The sequence below is a fragment of the Polyodon spathula genome, chromosome 11, assembly GCF_017654505.1.
Source record: "Polyodon spathula isolate WHYD16114869_AA chromosome 11, ASM1765450v1, whole genome shotgun sequence".
Classification (NCBI taxonomy): Eukaryota; Metazoa; Chordata; class Actinopteri; order Acipenseriformes; family Polyodontidae; genus Polyodon; species Polyodon spathula.
Window position 1 is genome coordinate 8,572,977 of NC_054544.1, and position 25,378 is coordinate 8,598,354.

At 34.7% G+C, this 25,378-nt stretch overlaps 1 protein-coding gene across 1 annotated transcript in view; it reads left to right on the top strand.

Annotated features, from left to right (window-relative positions):
- The window catches only part of lrp1bb (low density lipoprotein receptor-related protein 1Bb), a 348,887-nt gene that overhangs the window by 147,512 nt on the left and 175,997 nt on the right, over positions 1–25,378 (top strand). The window contains exons 7-17 of the mRNA XM_041264893.1: positions 1,830–2,052; positions 6,271–6,457; positions 7,168–7,311; positions 9,001–9,237; positions 10,147–10,327; positions 13,568–13,787; positions 14,412–14,601; positions 17,269–17,391; positions 18,242–18,382; positions 18,682–18,807; positions 24,855–24,971. Coding sequence (XP_041120827.1) covers positions 1,830–2,052; positions 6,271–6,457; positions 7,168–7,311; positions 9,001–9,237; positions 10,147–10,327; positions 13,568–13,787; positions 14,412–14,601; positions 17,269–17,391; positions 18,242–18,382; positions 18,682–18,807; positions 24,855–24,971 — 1,889 coding nt within the window. The remainder of the gene's footprint in view (positions 1–1,829; positions 2,053–6,270; positions 6,458–7,167; positions 7,312–9,000; positions 9,238–10,146; positions 10,328–13,567; positions 13,788–14,411; positions 14,602–17,268; positions 17,392–18,241; positions 18,383–18,681; positions 18,808–24,854; positions 24,972–25,378) is intronic.

A 25,378-nucleotide genomic window follows, 5' to 3' on the forward strand; every position in this document is an offset into this window, starting at 1 on the left:
AGTGGTCTCCACTTCAATAGTGCTCATTAATTACCACCCCATTACAGACATCCCATATAGTTTGATAATACATACATAATAAGTCTTGCACAACAAGAATTAAAATGACACATTAGGACTTTAAAATAAATTAGGTGTTCCAAATAAATCTACAATAATACCAGTACATATTTGAAAGTTTACTACAACATTTCTGTTGGATGACTTTGGCATTATATTTAAAGATAAGAAAGTTAAAATAATCTTCTTGCTGCAGTACCATGCATTGTGGGCATAACATGACTGTACATTGAAATACATAGGAATAGTTTATGTCTGTAAAAATCTATGAATCTATGGCAACTGAAAACATTTTTTCAAGATACTGTACAGTTCCAATCTAGAAACTTTAGAACTGGCAGTTCTGTTGAAATATCTTTTAAGCATGATGGTCTAATTGGGGAACATAGGTCCAGCTGTTAAAGTTCTAGCATTCTAGCATTCAGAAGCAGATCTGCTGCACAAGGTGTTTAAGCCTTGGTCAATGAAGCAAAAATAAAAGCAATTGAAAAGTGTTTGATGGAAACCCAGTATGTGCTACTTGACACATGCATTTTAAAGAGAACCTTACAGTGTTTTTTTGTTGTTGGGGTTTGTTTTTGTTCTTTTTTCAGACTTGGAAAGACTGAAACTGTGACCATGTGAAGGTCATTTTGAATCAATTGACCTTACAGGCATCTAAAAGGCATTTTTGGCATAGTTATCTTGTTGGCAGGCTTACATACTAATTAAGTTCATTTAAAAGTTTGGTTTTACATATTATTTTATCCATATATCATTTTATGTGTTTGATATCATCACTCAACCAACACATACATAACTAAATAATGAAATATGTTTAGAGTCAGGTTTCTGTTATGTTTTGTTGTTATTATTTTTTTCCTAATTGGATACTCACATACTAACAGCTTCCTTGAATAGCACTGCTACCTGGTTACATTGTGGAGGGTTTGGTTACTTTGTTCTGTTGGTTTCCTTGTTTTGGTCATGTACTGTAATCTGAAAATTAACAGGATAGATTTTCTGAGATTTTGTTTTCAGAGATATCCCATCCCCATTTATTCAAGAAGAGGATATTGACGATTATTTTGTTTTTTCTAAATTAGTAAATGGAAGGGAGATTTAACCAAACCAGATGTGTGAACTGTATCTGATTTTTAAAGCTCATAGAGAAGACGTGGCTTTGGTTGACATCCACACCAGACACTTAAGGTTTGGGGAAATCAACGGATTGGCTACTGTTAGACCATCAACAGAAGATGAACTTGCAGTATAAAAGAAGAAAAGAATAAACCTAGACTGTTAGGAGTACTTGAGTACCAGGGTTGAAAACATCAGTTTAAGCATATTACAAAAATATTGCAAAATCGCCTATAAAATACAAGTACTGTAAAAGGACAGCACGTTCAGACAAAACAAACCCAGCTGTAAGAACATGTATTTATCACATTTATCACATTCAAATCTATAATCTTTTTAAAGACCACAGCTTATCAAGTTACTGGGCTAACTAATTCCACATTAAGCTTCTTTTTAATTTTCTTTCATATAATTGCACCAGAAAGGAAAATTATGCTCTTCAAGCATCTCTCTTCGTATGCAGGCAGAATAGAATTAGATCAGAGGCCATAGCTTATTTTAGATTGTATTAATAAGCTTACTAAAGAGTGAGAAGCATTTGAAATGTCGGTTTACTGGAAATGTGGTGATGTTGATTCGGGTGCTTTGTAAATGTTCCACAAAGTGATTCTATTCTCGTTCTTCATTTTGCAACTTTTGTTTTTCTTTAGAAAGCTATTCTTCACTGACTATGGAAATGCAGCCAAGGTGGAGCGATGCAACATGGATGGAACAAATAGGACGAGAATAGTGGATTTTAAGACTGAACAGCCTACTGCAATCACCTTGGATTTAGTGAAAAAGTTGGTGTATTGGGCAGATGTTTATCTGGACTACATTGAAGTGGTGGATTACGATGGCAAAAACAGGCACACAGTTATTCAAGGAGAAAATGTGAGTATCTTATTTATTTATTAGATGTGCTTAATGTCTAGTATTCTAGATACAAATTATGAAAAAAACACATTATTTACAAGACTAGGTGTGCAAAATGTATTGTCCTTTTTTCCTCACTCAGACTCCTTTCATACTAAATACCTATACCTATATCTCTGAATAGATACTGTAACTGCCTCCACTCAGAATTAGCAAAAGATTTTAATGAGCAATTCATCTCACAAGAATAATAGTACCCCTTTTGTTGTGTTGTGGTACATAACATATGATCCACTTACTATCAATGCAGAATGACTTGGTAAGATTGTTTTAGTCTGAATAACATGACATACTGTACTACTATTATGGCTTCTGGTAGATTTTTGCAATATCATTTTATGCAAAATTTCACTATCAGTTATTTTTGTTATTCATTAAATATTTCTGGTGATTGATGGTTTCCGCCTTTTGTTGGATCCTAACTCCGGTTACAGAGCTGTTTGCGGTTTTTGAATCCTCTGTACGTGCTGTATAAATAAGCCGCAGTTAATCTGCAGTTACACAGAATGTGTGTGGTCTTGAAGACTAATAAAGGTGTGAAAATCTATTTGTTGATAAATCCCACAAGGGACTTGTTGCTAAATAACAAAAGTGTTGGCACTATGGCCTTCTCTAATTCTTTTAAAATGATTAAATCCCCTTTCCTCACATAGGAGTTTTTTTTTTGGAAGGGGGGGGGGGGGGGTTGTAAATAAGCATGTAAGCTCAAAGGACTGCCTGGCATATGCAATCTGTACTTAGTTAATTAAGAAACCGTTCATCAGTATCTTTTTTAGGTTTGTTGTCCTTCCACTTATCCTAGCCCCAGGCACCTGAACAACCAGTGCATTCCAAGGCTGCTCCTCATCAGCACTCAACCATATGGTTGGGGGAGGGATGTATCTTACATTGAAGATTGTACCAGTCTTGGCCAGTAAAGTAGATTTTTGGTGTAAAAAAGAGAACAAATGCTCCACCCAGTCATTCGGCATTGTTTATAATAAATTATATTTAAGGTACCACTGAACTTGCTCATTAAAATCCTTTGCATATTTTTAAAGAGGAAATAATTACCTATTCGAGGATACCAATATGTTTAGTGAGTAAGTAGTCTGAGTGAGGTTATCCAGAAACAGACTCCCCATCCCCTGTTGTACTGTTTTCTAGGGCTGTGTTCGAAGGTTTGTTCGCTAGCCAGGAATACAAAGGAAGTTTTAAACCTTTGAAGGCCATCAGGTGGCATTAATGCACTGTTTTTTTTTTTTTTTTTTTTTTTGTTTCTTCACTGTTAACAGAATCCATTTGACAATGTGAGTATACTATAACTCACACATTAAATGTCACTCATATGCAAAAATTGGATCTTTGGATTTGTATAATGCATATTATGTAAACAAAAGTTGTTGTATTAAAATCCATTACCAAATCGTTATATACTAAATATCTAGTGTACAAGACAGTGTAAGAGAAGTGCTATGGTAAAATATGTTTTAAACATACAAAATATACGCTACCCATCCATTAGCCGAACACGTCCACTAACTGAGCACAGTCCGCCCCTCCCCCTACAGCTCATGTTATCCAGAGACAAACACTGAATTTCTTCATTCGCCATCTCGACAGCAAAGCATTGTATAGCGTAAGCTGTATTGAAAGAAATGTCTCAAAACCCCTCTGCTGTTTGGGATTTTTTTGTTAAAAGCCCAGACAACCAAAAAAAAATGGTTAAATGCAAACTGTACTAGCGACTGTTGATGTGTCATGGAGGCACAACCAATCTCCAGGGTCACTTGACAAGCGTAATTTCATATTATTGTTGTTACTAATATTTTTAGTCGTAGTAAAATGTGACTGACAACCTGCTTGGAACGGTGAATGTTAAATAAAGCTTTGTTTTGCCTAAGTTATGTCTCAATCAAAAATAAAAGAGTAGCTATGGTAACATCACCAGTAAATTATGCAAATTGGTACCATTGAAGGTTCGAACCTTCCTTCGGTAATGAGTACGAACCTTCGAAGATACAAATTTACCCGTTGTTGCAGCCCTACTACTTTTCTAGAAAAAGGGGACATTTCGGGTGCAATTCTACTTTTGAGATGCCTTGTGCTTTAAAATATTTTGCTTATTTTTATAGAGGAGACAATTACCTAGTCAGATATACCAAGATATTTAGTGAGTAAAGGGTCTGAATGAGGAACAATGGGCAATACAATCACCACCCCCAGTGGTTCTGTAAATAATGTGTTTTTTCCATAATATATATAGGCCTGCATTTCTTTATGATTTTCTGAGTATCTGAGATGTGAGTCATTCATTAGCTGTCTGTGTTTAATGTAAAGTGTATGTATATTTCTATATTGCAATTAAAACAGAATGCTATGTTGAAGAAAAAAAAAAAATCCCTGTGATCCTCATGTAGATGAATGCAAAAAAAAATATTTCTATGATACACATTTTCCTGGTTGCTCCTACAATAAGCGCAATATAACGGAGAAGAAATAATACATTCAAAATAAAGACATAGACACCAACAATGATAACTGGAAAACAATGGCAGAAGAATATAAGGATAAAAGAGCAAGAAAATTAACTTACAAGGAAAAATAAAACACTTACAGATATAAACCTAACAAATTTGCATTCAGTGGGGGAATCTAGAGAACTTTACATGAAAAGACTTGGACAGACACCTTTTGAATTTTATATCAGTGAAAAGAAAAATGGTGATGACTTTGAACAATGTCTTCATTTTTTATGTATTATTTCTTCTTTGTTGTACTGTGCTTTTTGTAGCGAGAGTGATAGTGTGGGTGGTTTGTTTTCAAATGTGTTTTTTTTTAATGATATAAATTGTCGTCAATAATCTTCTGTGTTCAAATGTTTGTTAGCGTTAGAGTAGTACTGCACATGCAAAGGCATGTTTACTGATAATAATAAAATATGCTGATGAATACAACACTTTAAAGTTGATTTATTCCGCGCACAAATGTATTTGCCTTTGCAGGGCCCTAATACTAAGCTTGCAATTTGCAAAGAAACAGGTGCAATAGGTAATTGGACAACACTAAAGTAGTGGATCATATTAGGAAAAAAAATGGCTACATTATTCTAGGGAGAGAATTGAGTATCTCAAGAGGTTTTGTATGGGATGCCTGATCCATTTAAATAAATATTAAAAATGAACTCGTTGCTGAATTCACAGGTGTTCCTACACTAATAAGGGGAAATAATGATATACACAAAGGCTTTTCAAGCTGCTGTTTAACATTAGCATAAAGCCAGACTTGCTTTTTTAAAAAGAAAGTGCAAAATTATTATTATTATTATTATTATTATTATTATTATTATTATTATTATTATTATTATTATTATCATCACGTATGGTTGTAACAGAGGTGTTCTGTTACTGTGTGGGCATTCGCTGAGAGATGAGAGATACACAGAGGGTTTGAAGTTGAAAACACTGCTCAGATGGCCAGGTTTTATTTACAGACAGGCAGTTGCAGTGATTGGTGGCCGCCACTAGAGTACTAGCAATAGTAGCGTACATATACAAACATGTACACCAAATAGTCAAAACAAAACACAGTGGGTAAAACAGCTAAAAACAAAAGTTTGCTATTCAGCGCTGCTCCCACTAAAAGGGAGTTCCCACTTCAGTAACCTTCTCCCTGCACTGTAAATATACTGCGGTGGGATTATAATCCCCTAAACAAATCCCTGTCCTAAGCACTCGGATCTCAGTTCACACACGGTGGTGAGGGTTTTTCTTCCTCACATCCAGGCTGGTTGAAAGCACCAAATGAAGACCAAATAAAAGAATAAAGGGCTGACTTTGCAGCCCCTATTGAAAGGCAGGTGACCAGGGTTAATTGATTATTCAACTGACACCTGGCCACATGCTGCACATGGCATTTCAGTTAGACAGGGAGGCAAGTCTAACCTCCCAACCCAGCCATATCTAATCAAACAAAGCAGGAGGAGGTATCAGCCATGCCCCACGCAGAATGGAACCCTTGGGCTTCTGTAAACTCTCAATAGAATTACAGCTTTATTATACACAGTTGGGTGTTTATTATTATTATTATTATTTAATATTGCACGTAAGAATTTATAAATATTTTTTATATGTCTTATCTGTGGTTGTTTATAAAATGCCCTCACTACTAATAGAGTCTAATTCTTGTTGATTTCAGGTGAAATATCTGTATGGATTAACAGTCTTTGAAGATTACTTATATGCAAGCAGTTGCGATATCACTAGAGACAGTAAGGTTGACATTTTAAAGATAAACCGATTTAACAGAACGGTTCTCCAGAATTTAATCACTATGGAAAATGCAAGGTCCATTCATGTCTATCACAAACTAACTCAGCCAACAGGTAAATCAGCACTTCTTTTACTTGCATGTAGATCTATAAGGGTTGGAAACAAATAGAAACAGCTATCCTTGCCTCTTTGACAGTACCTTACATGGCTGAATCATCATTGAAGTGTATATATGTTGCATCTCCTTGCTGAAAGTTAGTTTAATCATGCTGTGCAAGAAATCAGATTTCTTTGCAATTGCCCACCGTCACATCCCTGAACATATTTTGGTGGATCTGTAAGGAATGGTACCCTCCTGTCATGTTCAACCTCTGTATAATGTGTTAGCATATCATACCTTATCTTTTTTGCTGGGCTGAATAGAATATCTTATTTCTCATTTATTCTTGAATGTTCATCAGTGGTCTGGCATGTATTGATAACTGAGAGACTTATTTTTCTTATTATAAGCATTTTACAACATTCTGTTATTCTTGGTGTGCGCATCAAACTTAGTGCCATGTAATGCATGCAATTAAGTAATCCTGTAGTAAACCTTACCAGTATAAAACCCAATGTCATGCATAAGTTAAAATAATCAGGCATAAATTATGAGGTAAAACTGGAACAAGTTCATAAAATGAGATTTTTTTTTTTTAAAACTGCAAAGAAAAAAAGGTTATATTAATTATATCTGCCTGCCAGTGACTGTTCTGTGGAATTATTTTGAATAGTTGTATGCTAATAAATTAGCACACATTGTTTGTCATTTGCCTTTTTTCAGTCAAAAGTCATGCATGTGAAGCAGATCCATATGGGATATCAGGAGGGTGTTCACACATCTGCCTGCTTAGCGGCAGCTACAAATCGAGAACCTGTCGCTGTCGGACTGGTTTTATCCTTGGAAACGATGGAAAATCATGCAAAAGTGGGTTGATTTTCTTCTCCTGTCTCTGTTGGCTGGTTATGTTTGTGTTAACTGTGCTTAAGACAGGGGTGACATCACTGACGTTAACATTTTTGCTGTATTTTTATGCAAGGATTGAACCATAACCATACACCTGTAAGAAATTTTGTCCCTTTAAAATGTAATACATTTTCCAGGCCAATCAGACATGGTTAGTTATTATACTATATATATATATATTATATATATATATATATATATATATATATATATATATATATATATAAAATAGCAATTAAATTTGTACTTTTGGTCTTTTGCTAAGTATGTATGAATGTACACATATGCAGGTATGTATGTATAGTATGTTTATATTTAATGTATTTCTGTAAGTTGACGGTTTGATATTTTAACTTGCCTACTGTACATTTTTGTGAATAACCTACAAAATTAATTTTATTGAAAAAGTATTTTCAGAAGTAATCACATTCTAAAAAGTATATAGCTTGCTAAATAACTGCCATCAATTCAATATGTGAAAACTACGCAATGATCTGAATGCAATGCGTATTATCTTTACCCTCCCAATTGAACATGGGTTTGTAAACAAGGTTAAGGAGTACTGAAATAGAAACGAGCTTCAAAAGATTAGCAGAACAGCATTCATATCAATGTTGCCATCTTCTCCCATAATGTTTAAATCTAATATGTACTAATCAATAAACAACATTAAGCGCAGTGAAAAGAAGTCACCAGTGTTTTCGAATGTTCATATTTTGTTTCATTAAATGTATCAAGATGTTGTTCTTTGGCTTTTGGCATCATTGAGCTGTTATTCTTCGTCAAAATAAATAAATAAATAAATAAATAGTTTCCTTTTTCCTTTGAAACCTTAAGGCAAGCTTAGACTTATTCCCTTGAACTTAATAATATATAGCCCTGATATCTCTTGATATTGTAATTGTTTGGTGTTTGGGGATTTCAGTCAACTCCAGTAGCAAGACACCTTCTTTAAGCTAATAACTTAGTGAGAGAGACATGGGCTCCCCAGTGTGAAATTTGCTCGAAGCGGTAAACCGACTTCCTGGTCTATGTTTCACTTCACCTTGATTGATCTAGTAAGAGATACACAAAATATTGGACCTTAGGGATGCTATCAGTGTTTGCCACAGAAGCTCTAAGCTTTTCTTTATATATTTGTATTGTTTTTCGGGGCTCTTGCAGAAGCAATCATCTATGTGTATCAACCTAGACAATAGATTCAGAGCTAAATTGTGAATGTCTGTGTTAAGTTCGCTAGAGTGTGCCTCACTGTCAGGTTTAATGAATGTTGTAGTCAATACAAACAACATCTAAGCCAGCTCCTAATGATTTGTAAAATTGAATGTCGACAGCATTATAAATGCTTGTTTTTGCACAGGTTACAACACTGTCAGCTGACCTGCCATGTCTTGGAAATATGGGCCACTTTTCAACAAAAGAATGATTAATTAGATAGAACCTAATCAGCAGAACTAATTATTGTTTTAATTAAGGTAACGTAATTAGCTAGTCCACTTGAGTTAGATACATTTTGATTATAGAAGAGTTTAATTTTCTGTGTTGAATAGAAAATGCTAATTGTGCCGATTAATTAGATGTTGACACTACAGAGTGTAAAGAAGATTAGTTTGTGTTGGTTTGTTTATTTCTGTAATGTTGTTTCTGCAGAACCCAAGACTGAGCTGTTCCTTTTTTATGGGAAGGGGCGACCAGGTATCATCCGGGGAATGGACTTAAATACTAAATCAGCTGATGAGTACATGATACAGATAGAAAATCTTGTGAATCCACGGGCCCTTGATTTTCATGCTGAGACAAACTACATCTACTTTGCTGACACCACCAGCTTTTTAATTGGAAGACAGAAAATTGATGGCACTGGGCGAGAAACAATCTTAAAAGATGGTGGGTGCATTGGTAACCTTTTTCTGATGATCAGCACCTTGCTACCTAACACATGTTTTTTGCATCTTTAATCAAGTATTTCTGGTGTTTTTAGAAACCTTTACCAATGTTATATTTTATTTTTAACATAAATACACACACACCTACACACACATATATATATATATATATATATATATATATATATATATATATATATATATATATATATATATATATATATACAGTGCCTTGCAAAAGTATTCAGACCACTGACCAATTCTCTCATATTACTGAATTACAAATGGTACATTGAAATTTCGTTCTGTTCGATATTTTTTTTTAAAACACTTAAACTCAAAATCAATTATTCTAAGGTGAAGTTGGTTTTATGTTGGGAAATATTTTTAAGAAAAATAAAAAACTGAAATATCTTGTTTGCATAAGTATTCAACCCCCACACATTAATATTTGGTAGAGCCACCTTTCACTGCTATAACAGCTTTAGGTCTTTTGGGGTAAGTATGTACCAGCTTTGCACACAGTGTCGGAGTGATTTTGGCCCATTCTTGGCAGATTTGCTCCAGGTTGTTCAGGTTGGCTGGACGACACTATTTCAGTTTTTTATTTTTCTTAAAAATATTTCCCAACATAAAACCAACGTCACCTTACAATAATTGATTCTGAATTTCAGTGTTTAAAAATAAAATATCAAACAGAACCAAATTTCAATGTACCATTTGTAATTAGTTAATATGAGAGAATTGGTCAGGGGTCTGAATACTTTTGCAAGGCACTGTATATATGTGTGTGTGTGTGTGTGTGTGTGTGTGTGTGTGTGTGTGTGTGTATTTATGTTAAAAATAAAAAGAGATATTAATAAGTTACATGTGGCTTGAGGATCCAAGCAGCATTTTTTTTTTTGTATAGACCTCGACAATGTGGAGGGAATTTCAGTGGACTGGATTGGAAATAATCTGTACTGGACAAATGACGGACATAGAAAAACCATCAGTGTTGCCAGATTGGAGAAGGCATCTCAAACCAGGAAGATCCTGTTGGAAGGAGATATGTTCCATCCAAGGGGCATTGTGGTCGACCCACTAAATGGGTATGATTAATCTGCTGCATATTATTTTATTGTAACACCTAAATCTACTGTATTTGTGTGCAGTACTGTATTCTGTAATTCAGCTTGTTGGACATTTTTGTATTATCTACATAAATTTGAAGCAAGTATCATCTTTCCCTGTAGAGCCAAATTCTAAAATAATAACCTATTATTTGAGTAAAGTCGTCCTCTGATTTGTGTCCTTTTAAATACACAGTGCAGTGTGGGTGTAACTGATTTCTTGAAGGCAGAACACTGATCAAATAACAAATTGCCAAAACAACGTTCATGCCTATAGAAGTTTGTTTTTGGACCCTTATGGAATAAACACATATGTCTGAATAATGACAAATTAATGGCTCTCGATGGCGGGAATAAGGAAATTCATAGAGAATGACTGTTGTGTTATCAGTGAAGCAGTATGGCTATGACTTTTTGTGAGGAGGTCAGTCAAGAGACTGAAGGTTTGCATTTAACATTCAAAATGACTAAGGGTATTGAGAGTAAGAAATTAAAACTTTTTAATTAGAGCAGTGGTTTTGTGTTTCTACCTAACAACATCACCAGAAGTTCCTGAAAAAAAGGAAATGGGGTTGTTGACAGTTAAGTTTGTGTGAGCCATAACCGTGGCTGTAGTAATCCCATTGTGGCACTGGTACAGTAGCTTAACATTAGAAACATCGGTGCATACGTCGCACTGGTGTATTAGTCGCACCCCCTTTTAAGGCCCTGCACAAATGCCTAGAAAATCGACAAACGGTTTGTACGGTATTGTTTGATTAGTCACAGTTTGCTGGTTTTACTAATAAAAATGTATGGTCAAATATATCTGAGCATCAAACTGATTACACAGAGCAATATAACTTCATATGAAGTTCAGCCTACAGTCAGTTTCCATGCCATTAAGAGTAAAAATACCTTCCAATGCTATTGTATACAATAGGAAAATGAAAACAATAGTTTCGGGAGTCAGTACTGCTGAGTGTGCCCCAATGGATCTGTAATCATCAGAAAGCCAAAGTTTTGCATCACCCCATAGAATTAAGTAATTTAGCTTCATAAAGTCTTTAACATATCAAATTACAAACCGCTTTGTAGTTTTCATTATACTTAACAAAAAAAAAAAAATGACATGTCAAAATCTAACATGAAATACTATACTACTAGTATGGCTTCCAATAGACTTTTGCGATATCATTTTGTAGTGGTGTAAAACTTGCTGTATTTCTGTGATTGAAAGAGTACATTATACAGTATACATGGTTTGACAGATAGATTTATTAAAACAGCCCTTTTACAGCGTTTTGCTATTAGGGCCCATAGTCTGTAAGTCAATATGTCCTTCAGTATCTCACAAATACAATTTTAGCTCTACATTGAAGGAAAACTACTACCTTAAAAACTTTAAAACTAAAACCCTGTTAGCAAAGATTGAATTTTAAAAGTCAAGCAAGCTTGTCATCTTTCCAGCATTTAGGATAAAAAGCAACCCCAGTAAGCAATCCTGACCCTTGCTTACTGGTTGGATGGGAGAAGGATGGCAACAGCGGATTAGCTCATTTAATAGCAGCATGCATTCCACCATTAGCCAGAAATGCAAAACAGAGAGAATAGAGAAAATACTGTTCCCATTTTCCAGGTGACCAAATGTGGACTTGTAACCTTAATACAACGTGAAAATGTTTTTTTCTGCCATGTTTTACTGCCAAATATTTACTACCATGTGTAACAATATTTAGCCTTGTACAGTTGGCCTAGGCTCCCATTATATTACTGTACTCACCTATTTGCCCCACACATATCTTTTGTGGATTGTTTGTTGTATTGCAATGTAATAGAGTTATTGTATCATTTGTATCTCATGATACAATTTGTGTTAGCAATAATGAACTGTGTATGATGGCATGAGGCCAATCTCATTATCTCCCTCACTGAGTGTGAAAAAAAAACAAAAAAAAACTATGAATTCAGTGAGATAGAATACAGTCATATGCACCTTCATAATAGATGGGCTTCAGTGAGTTACAGAAAAACAATTCCATCTCGGGTTTCTGTGAGTAATTTATAAATTACTCGACCTTCTGTATCGAAATTTATTACGTCACAGAAAACTTAGATGGAATTGTTTTCCTGTAACTGACTATTATATATATATATATATATATATATATATATATATATATATATATATATATATATATATATATATATACACACACACACACACACACACACACACACACACACACACACACACACACACACACACACACAGTGCCTTGCAAAAGTATTCAGACCCCTGACTCAATTCTCTCATATTACCGAATTACAAATGGTACATTGAAATTTCCTTCTGTTTGATATTTTATTTTTAAACACTGAAACTCAGAATCGTTTTATGTTGGGAAATATTTTTAAGAAAAATAAAAAAAAAACTGAAATATCTTGCTTGCATAAGTATTCAACCCCTGTTCTGTGGAAGCTCCCAGTTTGCACCAATGAAAGAAATTGCCCTAACGAGGACACAATTACCTTACCATTGGCCTCCACCTGTGAACCATTAAAGTTGCTGTCACATTTTCAGGATAAAAACCCCACTATTGAAGGATCATTGGTAAGGCTATGAATCTGAAGGAAAGAGCATTTTACAGAAGTTAGAGATAAAGTAATACAAATGCGTAGATTAGGGAAAGGGTTCAAAATAATATCCAAGTGTTTGGATATCCCAGTGAGCACAGTTGGATCAATAATCAGGAAGTGGAAGCTGCATCACACCACTCAGGCACTGCCAAGAAAAGGCCGTCCCTCAAAACTCAGCGCTCAAACAAGAAGGAGACTTGTGAGAGAAGCCACAGAGAGGCCAACAATCAAAAGGTGGCTCTAACAAATATTAATGTGTGGGGGTTGAATACTTATGCAAGCAAGATATTTCAGTTTTTTATTTTTCTTAAAAGTATTTCCCAACATAAAACCAGTGTCATCTTACAATAATTGATTTTGAGTTTAAGTGTTTTAAAATAAAATATCGAACAGAATGGAATTTCAAAGTACCATTTTTAATTCAGTAATATGAGAGAATTGATCAGGGGTCTGAATACTTTTGCAAGCCACTGTGTGTATATATATATATATATATATATATATATATATATATATATATATATATATATATATATATATATATATACACACACACACACACACACACGATAATCTGTGCAACATGCTATTTTTCTTCAGTTGGATGTACTGGACTGACTGGGAGGAAGATGAAGTCAATGACAGTATTGGCAGAATCGAAAAAGCATGGATGGATGGTTCCAATCGGCAGAACTTTGTGACTTCAAAGATGTTGTGGCCCAATGGTTTAACCCTTGATTACGCGAGTAGCAAACTGTACTGGTGTGATGCCTACTATGATCACATTGAGCAGATTTTTCTAAATGGCACCCAAAGAATGGTAATTATGCTGTTAGCAGAATATTAATCTTTCAGGATCCTAATATCTATGCAAAGGTTGCAAGCAGGTGATATTAAATATACACTTGGTATTCTTATGTCATCTATTGAGAATAGCACAAATTAGGCTATTGTATTGCTGTATTGTTTTAGGGTTTTGTTTTCTAAATTGGAAAATAAAAGTACAGATATTGCAACAATGTGTAATTTCCTGTAGAAACAATATTAAAAACTAAACTACATTTTTTTCTTTAACTATATTTTAAGTTAATTACAATATGCAATACATAATATGCCTAACAGGGATTGTACAAATGTGATTCTTATGACATGCAATCATTTAAATATTTATTAGACAAAGAAAATAGTCTCTTGGGAAAACATGTAGATCTGTTTATCCTGATTGTGTGGAACAGTGTATTATAATGTTTGTCAGTGGTAACATCAAGTGAATGTGTAGCTGCATTGGTCACTGAAGAAACAGTTAAATATTGCCAAGGGGCAAAAGTTGTGCTAGCATTGGGGCATGGCTCATTGGTCTGAAGAATCTTTAACTGTTTCTTCTTTTCTCATCCTTCCATAACAGAAGTTGTATAACCATTTTAGTTATTCTAATTCATTTTAGGTGGTGTACAATGGAAAAGAACTGAACCATCCGTTTGGAGTATCACATTACCGTAATTATATTTTCTGGACCGATTACATGAGTGGTGCCATTTTCCAACTGGACCTGTTGACCAAAAACGTGACTCTTTTAAGAAGTGAAAGACCCCCACTCTTTGTTATACGGGTCTATGATGCTCAAAATCAGCAAGGTAAGAAAATAACATTTACATTGAAGGGTTCTGTTTGTGGTGGGTAAATATATGCTGCTAAACAAAAGAATAGCCATCCTTTTGTCAGTTATGTTGGACACACTAAGCTAAATGTAATAATTCAATAATTAAATAAATAAAAAAACATTTAAACAGTTTGCTTACTTGGGAACTGATTGAAGAGAAATGCATTGTCCTTTCATTAAAACGGCAGAAAGGTTCAGAAGGTATTATCAGTTTGAAATGCACTACATGCTAATTTTAACCTTAAGAATGCATGCAGTAAGCATTTCCTGTTTCTTGGTAGCTGTTTCATCTTTCTTCCTATAATTTACTGCAGCTACTGTAATACACAGTGTTGAGATGCGAAACACTTTCAGGTGGGGTTTAATGTTTTCTAGAGCAAAGCAATCAACATAATAATAAAAAAAGCCCTTGACGTCTATCTATTGTACTGTGCCTCTTCAGTATAAACATTTTCAAATCTATTTATGTACATGCTTGTCTGTTAATATATTTGCTGTCCATGTCTGATTAACTGACATGACTCTAACCTAAGACTGACCATTGAAAATTGATCTCTTTACCTGGACATGTTGATGTACCATTCATAAAATCTCTTACAATGGCATCTAATGGATAAACACCCAGTAGTCTGCAAATACATTTAATAGTATATGCTCTCACCCCCTCTATTATGGAACCAGTTTTATTGTATTATAGCGTGCACGGAGCTAGGGCTCAGGGCTGGTAGGCGACACAATCTAAAAATGAACACATAAGCCTCATATCTGCTCCTGCAAGGGAGCTGGCTCTTGTACAGCGGTATCGGTGCTATGCTTCAGAGTTACTGGATTCACGTCCCACCTCCGCCTGTGAGAAGTCCATGCCTGCGGGAACGGCGATTTGTCGCAGTAGCTATTTAAGTCTGAACTATTTATTTTCAAACAGGTTTGACATTTCTTTGTATAGAATTGTTTACAAATCTGATTTTTTAGGGTCAAAGATTTTCCTCTAACCCCCTGTAGGCAAATAATGTTCCTGTGCTTTAGCTTGCTTTTGCTTTGTTTACCTATCCTGTACTGCACTTTTGCCATGGTGAATACTTTTCTATAAGGGTACAGTGATCACTTCTGAAACATTTAGTAATGTGTACAGTATTGCATACATGCTACTTATTTAGGTGTCATGGCCACAGTTAAAAACAATTTCTAGTCATAATACTATGTCTTGTTACTTTTTTTTGTAAATTAAAATAATTTCATGTATTGTTTCTCTGACTGCATGTTAGCTATGACTAGATCTTGCTGTATAAAAGCAAGCACACCAGACATTGGTATATTTTATATTACACATATACTTTACCACATTTCAATATAAAAAAGTTGTTATGCACTGTAGTTGTTTTCTTGTTTGACGTAACCCAGTACAAAATATACGGTTGCATCAGATTATTTTTAAATAAATAATTTGTATTAGAAGATAAATGCAGGCAGTATCTCAACCATTTATTATATCATGCTGTGAGTTTCTTAAATTGGGTGGATAGACAGAGAAGCGTAATCACATTAATTTATCTTGCTGTACAATTTCTCTTTGAATACAGAAATAGCACACATGAAAAATGTGGTTTGAAATTTATTAAATGCATTAGGGGGGGTTATCCTGTAATCCCATTGGAAAGCATTAAAAAATGCAAATGTTTATAACAATCCAGATGTGAAGCAGTAATAAGATCGGCAATGATGGAAATCATTGACACACATAACCACCTGTCACACTGCTAAAGAGAGGGGACCCACATTCTGGGAGTGCACACATAATGGCAAACAGGATTACTGGTGTTTAAACACATATTACACATACACAAATGTGGCAGTTTGGATCTATCTGTGTGTGTGTCTGTTCCACTATTCATTTATGTAGATAATTAACATAGTCATAAATCAACCAGTAATACATTCAACAAATCTGAGTCATTTAACACCCTGAGACTGGCAAACCAATATAAAAATGAACAATTATAATACAACTATATATATATATATATATATATATATATATATATATATATATATATATATATATATATATATATATATATATATATTAATTGTATCTGTCTATCTGTGTGTGTGTGTGTGTGTGTGTGTGTTCTACTATTTATTTATATTTGTTTTACCTACCATCCTATTACTTTTGCTCGCTGTTTCCCATTATTCGCAATTGATAAATCTCTCACAGCCTTCCATATACAATATATTGTAAGAAGATTGTATGCATTGTATAATGTAAAGATGCCAAGTCTTCATTTACACTATAAAACACTGACATATTTTCATTTAAAATGAAGTTCACACTTTATAATATTACACTAACTTTTTTTTTGTTTGTTTTTATGCGATGCTAGTGTATGTGCTTGTAATATGTTTTAACAAAGATTTTATTTAAACAATGTAATATTTCCATTTGTATTGTGGCACAGAGGAAACACCAACATTTATATTTGCGTGGCAGTCAAAAGGTTAATGCTTCTGTCCTTTGCCAAAAAATATTGAGCAACACAAATTGTTAATGAAGATTATCATGAGCAAAAGCTTCAAATGTCAAATAAAACAAAAGCAGCCTACATGATTAACTCCATTCTATGCTTGTTTTATCTTACAGGTGACAATGCTTGTCGTGTTAACTATGGGGGCTGTAGTACTCTGTGTTTGGCCATTCCTGGAGGCAGGGTTTGTGCCTGTGCTGATAACCAGCACATGGAGCAAAACAATGTGACCTGTTCAAGTAAGCTTGCTTCAGTATTTTCTTTTGTAACAAACTGGCAACAATTCAAGTATAAATGAAAAGCTTAAGGCACCTGAGGGTAACTTTCTAACTAGGGAAAAAACATTTTAGGAAATACATCAAATGTGGAATAATATTTATTATATTTATATTTTTTATTATTATTATTTTTTTTTTGAGCACCAGGCAATATCGTTTGAAGTCTGCTTTTCCTGGGTAGAACTGAAATATTGTCATGATCTAGTACTTTTGAAATCCAGTTTTGATTAGACCGTGTAACAATTTTTTTTTTTTTTTTTTTTTTTTGTTCCTGGGTAGTAAGTGTTATTTCCTAATTGCTTATGACTCAAAAGTATAAAAAATGGCTATTATTCCCCACAAACTTTGCTTTTGTGACCAGGACAGTGATATTTCAAAATATCACTACTTCCAATGGGTAAACGGGCAAATGTGTGTCTTTTTCTTCACATAGTCAGAAAAAAACAACATATGAATCCAAATTAACATGTATGTTTATACTAAAGTAATACAAAAATGACTACAAAAGATTTAGAAGTGAGCAGTTTTTTGAGATTTACGATTATACTGTAAATACAGTATAATCATTGTTGTTTTTTTCTGACTATGTGAACGAAAATATTTTGAAATATCACTGTCCTGGTCACAAAAGCAAAGTTTGTGGGGAATAATAGCCATTTTCTATACTTTTGAGGCATAAGCAATTAAAATAACACTTACTACCCAGGAACAAAAATTGTGTTACATAGGTTTACAAATGACTAATGAAAAAATGTGTTTTGGTCTTTATTGAGTCCAAAGAAATTGGTTTAAATATAATTCTCCTTTGAAGTTACTCCAGGGGAAGTCTTGCCTCAGCTATGTAAAAGTCATGAATTTCAGTGTAAGAACAAGCGATGTATTCAAGCAAGCTGGAAATGCGATGGAGATGATGACTGTTTGGATGGCAGTGATGAAGGACTTGAGACCTGCTGTATGTTGTTTTCCCATCTGTCTTCATCTAGACATTAAATTATATTTTAACAGATTCCCTTTCTAAGCATTGTACACACAGTGTGAAGTATACTGTAATTGACCTGCATAAAACTGTTATTTATTTATTCAACAAAAAAGGCATCTATAGTATCCATGTCGTCTAATGAATACATTTCAATGAACCGTTTAATTGGTGTACATACATTTGTCAGCATCTTTAGTAATGTATTGACTGAATTCTAACTTTGTCTTTATAAACATTAAATGGCTACTATTTTGGATTCAACACCTTTTCAGATAATCATAGCTGCCCTGCTGATCAGTTTAAGTGTCTGAATAATCGTTGTATTCCTAAGAGATGGTTGTGTGATGGAACAAATGACTGTGGAAATAATGAAGATGAGTCCAACTTTACATGTTCAGGTAAAACTGCATTGTGTGACCCAGGTTGCAACATACAGTAATTGTACTTAAACTGATTACTTGAATATATTTAGCTTTTATAAAGGAAAATTCACCTTATTTAACTTTTGTTGGATACCCAGTGACAAATGTCAACATGAAGGTTAATTCACTGTTGGGTAACCATTTAGATTAGTCATTTGACAATTGTTGGTTATTTCACTCCTGTGTTTAAACGCCAGGCTTTTAAAAATACATTTCTGCTGATTTTAACAGGAAAAGGGGAAGATTTAGAGGGAGTTGGAAACTATATAATGTATTATCTTTTAAAAGCCACTCTAGTGCCTCAAAAAGGGTGATTTTTTTTTTGTGGAAATGTGAGGTTTTCTGGTGTTCTTTATAACCAGGCATCCTAGTGTTCTGCAATAAAGAAATTCTCAGATTAAAAAAATAAATAAATACAAAATAATAAAAATAATAATAATTGGCTTTATCCCACAATTAAAATAAAAGGCTAAAATTGAGTCGTCAATTATACACTATTAAATAAGAGTTAGTACTATTGAATAACTGTTAACACAGGAAGTATTTATTGGCTCATTTTCAAATTCTAAGGTAGTTACAAGCTCACCAGTGCCATTAATCAATACTTTAAACAGACATACCATTTTACTTTAAATATTACAAATACTTCTGTGTAGTAACAATAACAACCAAAAAATAGTATTCATGTTAGTATATCTCGAATTAGTCTTTGTCACCTGGATGGCTATTGCCAAATTAATTGACCTGATCTTTAGGGGTGATTTTTATCATTTTTGGCATCTTTAAACAGCTTGTTGGGTGGTACGAATGCACTGGATACAGAAGTGAACTGCATCTACGTTTCAACACGAATGTGACACTGACAGTGCGTCTTGTCCAACCTTGATCTCTATAACCCAGAAGCAGTTTTTTTTAACATGTTTTCTAAATTTAAAACAAAATTGTTTGTGTTGATGATTATATATGATAAGTGTATTGATTTGGTTGTCAAACAACCAAAAAAAAGCCTTGCATGTTTTTTGCCCCATCCCAAGTGCAAAAATAAATTCTCCAACAGCATAGAAAATCTGTGCTTTCTCATATTATTCTGCAGCAAACAGATTCCTAGGATTCCTATTTTATAGTTAACGATTTTAATTTGGCATTTCGGGTGTATTTGTTGCTTTTTTCACATTTCACATTTCATTTCACCTGCATAATTTGAAGATTCCCATCTGTTATGCAGTGTGTGCCAGTTCTCAGCTTTTTTTTGGCAGGCAGTATAGCAATTAATTTGAATGTTACATGTACATGTTCATATGGTTTTGTCCCAAATCTAGATTTAAATTAAAACTGTGATTGGATATCTTGTTGCTAAGGGGCCACCTCAGTCCAATATTTTGTGCTCAGAAATGTAATTATAACTATCTTGGTTCTTCTATAGTACAGTGTGTGCTGTTAAAATAAGGAATAACAGACACCAGTAGGTAAAAGAGGTCTTCAGTAGAGAGTTTTAATGAGCGCTCACAACAATGTAAATGTATATATATATTATATATATAATATATATGATAGAATGAGTATATATATAAAAATATATATATATATATATAAGTATAACAAAGTTTTGTTAATAATTGTTCTTTTTTGTATTGGTTTGCAAGTCTCAGGGTGTTAAATGACTCAGATTTGTTGTATGTATTACTAGTTGATTTATGACTATGTTAATTATCTGATTATTATTCTATTACAAGCTGGTTTATGAATACATAACATAGAATTCCTTGAAAAATCCCCCAAGGATGTGGGGACTGAGCCTGGAAATTGAACATGTCTCCAGCTCGATTCTAGAGTATTCTCAAGCCACTGCTGCCAAAAAGGCTTAGCGGTGACAAGAAACTATGCATTGTGTCATTGCCCTTCCATCTAATTCACATGGAGCCAATTAAAAACTGTTAAACTTTATTGGTGCCATGGGTTATCTGAGGCATAGCGTTGAACCATTCCCAGTGAAGGAGGAGACATGGCAGAATAAATACATTAACACCAAGTTACCAATCCTTGAAATATAGCATTAATGAAACCATATTGCCAAATCAGAATAGGCATAGTAGTTTTTTTTATTATTTTTTTTTTTAATTTATCTACACATTCTACCCCACAACTTCCAAGTAAGTCTAGAAATTTGTAGAAAATGTATTAAAATTGTAATAGCAATTCTAAATTAGCTCAGGTGTAACCAATCGCCTTCAAAATAACACACCAAGGTAAGTGGCTTCAACCTGTATTAAATTGTAGTGATTCACATGACTTCAGGATAAATTCAGCAGTTCCTGTAGGTTCCCTCTGCTGGGTAGAGCACTTCAAAGCAAAGACTCAACCATGAGCACCAAGTCGCTTTTTCAGAAGAAGTTGAAAGGCACAGATCAGGGGATGGGTATAAAAAAATATCTAAGGCCTTGAATATCCCTTGGAGCATGGTCAAGACAATTATTAAGAAGTGGAAGGTGTATGGCACCACCAAGACCCTGCCTAGATTAGGCCGCCCGTCCCTCCAAATTGGATGACCAAGCAAGAAGGAGCCTGATCAGAGAGGCTACCAAGAGGCCAGTGGCAACTTTGCAAGAGCTACAGGCTTTTATGGCCAAGACTGGTCAAAGTGTCAACAATATCCCAATCACTCCACAAATCTGGCCTGTATAGTAGGGTGGGATGAAGGAAGCCATTACTCAAGAAAGCCCACCTTGAACCCCGTTTTGAAGTATTGAAAAAAAACACTCAGGAGATTCTGTAGCCAAGTGGCAAAAAGTTTTGTGGTCTGACAAAACTAAAATGGAAGTTTTTGGCCTAAATACAAAGTGTTATGTTTGGCGCAAACTCAACACAGCACATTACCCAAAGAACACCATCCTTACTGTGAAGCATGGTGGTTGGCAGCATCATGTTATGGGGATGTTTCTCATCGGCAGGGACTGGGGCACTTGTCAGGATAGAAGGGAAAATGAATGGAGCAAAGTACAGAGAAGTCCTTAAGGAATACCTGCTTCCCTCTGCAAGAAAGCTGAAACTGGGACGGAAGTTCATCTTTCAGCATGACAATGACCACAAGCACACAGCTAAAGCTACATTAGAGTGGCTAAGGAACAAAAAGTTAAATGTCCTTGACTGGCACAGTCAGAGTCCTGACCTAAATCCAATCGAAAATTTTTGGCATGACTTGACGATTGCTGTCCATCAACGCTCCCCAAGGAACTTCACAGAGCTTGAACAGTTTTATAAAGAAGAATGGTCAAATACTGCCAAATCTAGGTGCGCAAAGTTGGTAGAGACCTATCCCAACAGACTGCCGCTGCTGTAGATTGCTGCTAAAGGTGCTTCCACCAAGTATTAACTCAGGGGGGGTGGAGACCTATCAATTATGATCTTTCAGTTTTGTATTTTTAAGATATAATTTTTCTCAATAAATTTTTTTTTTCCTCTTAACAATGTGGAGTATGGTGTGTAAATAAGTGGAAAAAAATCCTCATTTAAAGGCACTGACATAACAAAATGTGAAAAAAGTTCAAGTGGGTGTAGACTTTCTGTAGGCACTGTATAATACACTTTTTTATTTAATCAAAGTACAGTTGTATAATATTTTGTTGTAAGAAAAAAAAAAGTATTTTTGGTTTTGCAACTTAAAGAAAACAATATTGGACAACTTGTATCCCCTAGATGCCACATTCTGACCGCAGCTTGTTTTTCCACCAATACCAAACATCTTTGTGTGTTTTGGCACTCCAGGAAATGTTTCAGTAAATGAGAAAGACGCATATACGTCTCCTTAGATAGGTGTACATTTTTAATCCAGTTATTTGGAAACCACTCAAGTTGTTCCCACCAGCCTTCTGGTCATGGTACTGCAGATTGTCACTGCTGTATTTAGCAGTACTGAAAAAGCAAAAAGGCGTCTCAGCTGGTTATGCAGAAAAGAGGATAGCTGTGCTTGACTAGCTGTTGATCGATTGTTTACAGTACTTTCTTCCAAAAGCATAAACAAAAACACAGCCTCCGTGTTGTCACACAAAACCTCACGATCGGCATGTAGTGATGGTCCAGTTCAGTGGTTTGTTTAAATAGGGAGTTCACTCACTTCAGTAATGAAAGGAGTGTGTGTACAAAAAACACACAGCGAGTGCCGTTTGTAAATACAGTTGTTGAGCCAACTGCGGTGTGTGTACGTAGCCTATATGAAAATGATCAACAAAAAATACATTGCAGGTAAGTTAGACTGTCCGTGTGTGCACTGTAGATAATAGTACATTTCCCCTATGTCTTTGAAACCCTGTCAATTAATGTATTGAAACATTGTTAGAAAGGTTTTGTGTATCAGTAAGACTGATAAATGCAGGATTCAGGAAGGTGACTTTTCCTTTTGTTTTATCTGTGTCAGAACTTTGCCTCTTGTTAAACTGTAGTCACTTATTGTCAACACGCTCTATTTCTAAGCATATTCTGAATGATATTTCTGTATATATGTGTGTAGCAGGAATGGGGCCATGCACATAAGGATGGGGTTTCTGTGATTGTATATTGTAAATACAAGTGTTGTGATTGTATAAATAAGAACAGGATTAGTTTTAGTGGGGAGCCTGACGCTCTCTGTGTAGCAGTGTGTGTGTGTTTACCAGCTGTAAGCTCCTAAAAAGCAGGTGGGTGTGGTGCATCGTAGCACCAGGAATACAAGGGTCCTGATTATATAGATCAAGGCTTCTGTAAGCCATAGGGGTCAGAGCACTGCTGCTGCTGAAGCATCGGTCCATCTGTACGGTTTAACTACTGGGTTCAGGAAACAGAGCGACCATGCTTTTACGGCACCTTTTTTTTGAGTTTTTTGAACACTGTTTATTTTGCCTTTTGTACGCCGGGCTGTATCTCCCGCATGAGCTACCATTGCTGATAATCCTGTGTGCCTGTGGGGTGTGCCAATCCCGACCTTTTAGTCTATGTCTCCTGTCAATCAAGCAGCAAAGATGCGTCTACATCCTCCAGATCATTCATTTATTATGTTCAAGCCTTAAAAATGAATAACACTTAGAACAAAAGTTAGTAAAACAGGTAATATTAGGAAGTAGAAGAGGCCATTCAACCCTTCATTCCTTTGCTAGCACACCATTTGCCCAAGGGCAGCATCTAATAGATTTGTAATGATCCCAGGTGTTTTAATTAAAATCATGAAAAAATCATATTCTTAGGAAACTTAAAGTTAATGCCATTATTTCTAAACTTGATGTACAGCTATGGCCAAACCTTTTGCATTACCCTATGGAATTAACAAAAATTGCTTCATAAAGTCGAATGAAATTTGTTGAATAATGTTACGTTAACATATTGAATTGTGATGTAATGCTGGATTTACTTTGATTGCATGATGTTGAACAAAAGATCTAAATTATGTTCTCGTGTGTGTGTGTGTGTGTGTGTGTGTGTGTGTGTGTGTGTGTGTGTGTGTGTATATATATATATATATATATATATATATTTTTTTTTTTTTTTTTTTTTTTTAAATCCTCTCAATCCTAAATTTCTTGGTGGTGCAAAACTTTTTACCAGAGCTGAAGGTTGATAAAATGACATATAATGTTGGCCTGCAACTTTTTTTTATTATTTTGTATTAACTTATTTGAACAGAAAGGCAATATAAATTGTATTTGCAAAACATTTGGACTGTGTATAAAGCCTGATTACTTTTTAAGAATGTTTTGGATAAAAGTACCAGGAGCATAACAATCAAGCCAGTGGGTAGTTAAGACATATGGACATCATGACAGAAAAGTAAAATAAAGTTTGTGCAAAGATGCCGTCAGACTTTGGGGAGAAAAACATTTTAAAAGAAAGCACGGCTTAATTAAATATGATATGTAGCTGACTAGAATTTGCTTTGCTTTGAGTTTCACAGCTAAAATCTGGTAGTTCCCTTTTTCTTATAGTCAGTAAAGTGCTTTTCTCTTTCTTTGTAATTAAAATAAATTGCATTTTATATATGTATCTAATTTACATTGCAGCTCAAACGTGCCAACCCAACCAGTACTCATGTAGTAATGGTCGCTGTATCCCTCAGACTTGGCTGTGTGATCGGGATGATGACTGTGGGGACAAGTCAGACGAAGCTCCTTCATGTGGTAAGCAAGTTTATTTAGGTCTTGATGCACTACCATTTTAAGGAGGCAACCGTCATTGGGAATGGTCACTGATGGGAAGACCTTTTGTACGCTATTATTTGCTGGACCAGAGTACCAAGGAGTAAGAAATGTAGTAAAACAGGGGTCCCCAACTTTGTTGATCGCAAGCTAATAGTTGTTGAAAAAATGAAATAAAACTTGCCATATTTCAGGACAGGCATCCCGGAAGTTTATATTGAAATTATCTCATATTGTAATAAGTGATCAAAGGTGAAAGTCATAAATTAATAGCGTCATCCATTCATACTGAGCCACAAGTCGTCCTGTATTTCTACAAATAGTAGATTTTTTATTTGAGAATATTCAAATATATAAAAAAAAAAAAACTTGTACATTGAGTGAAGGGC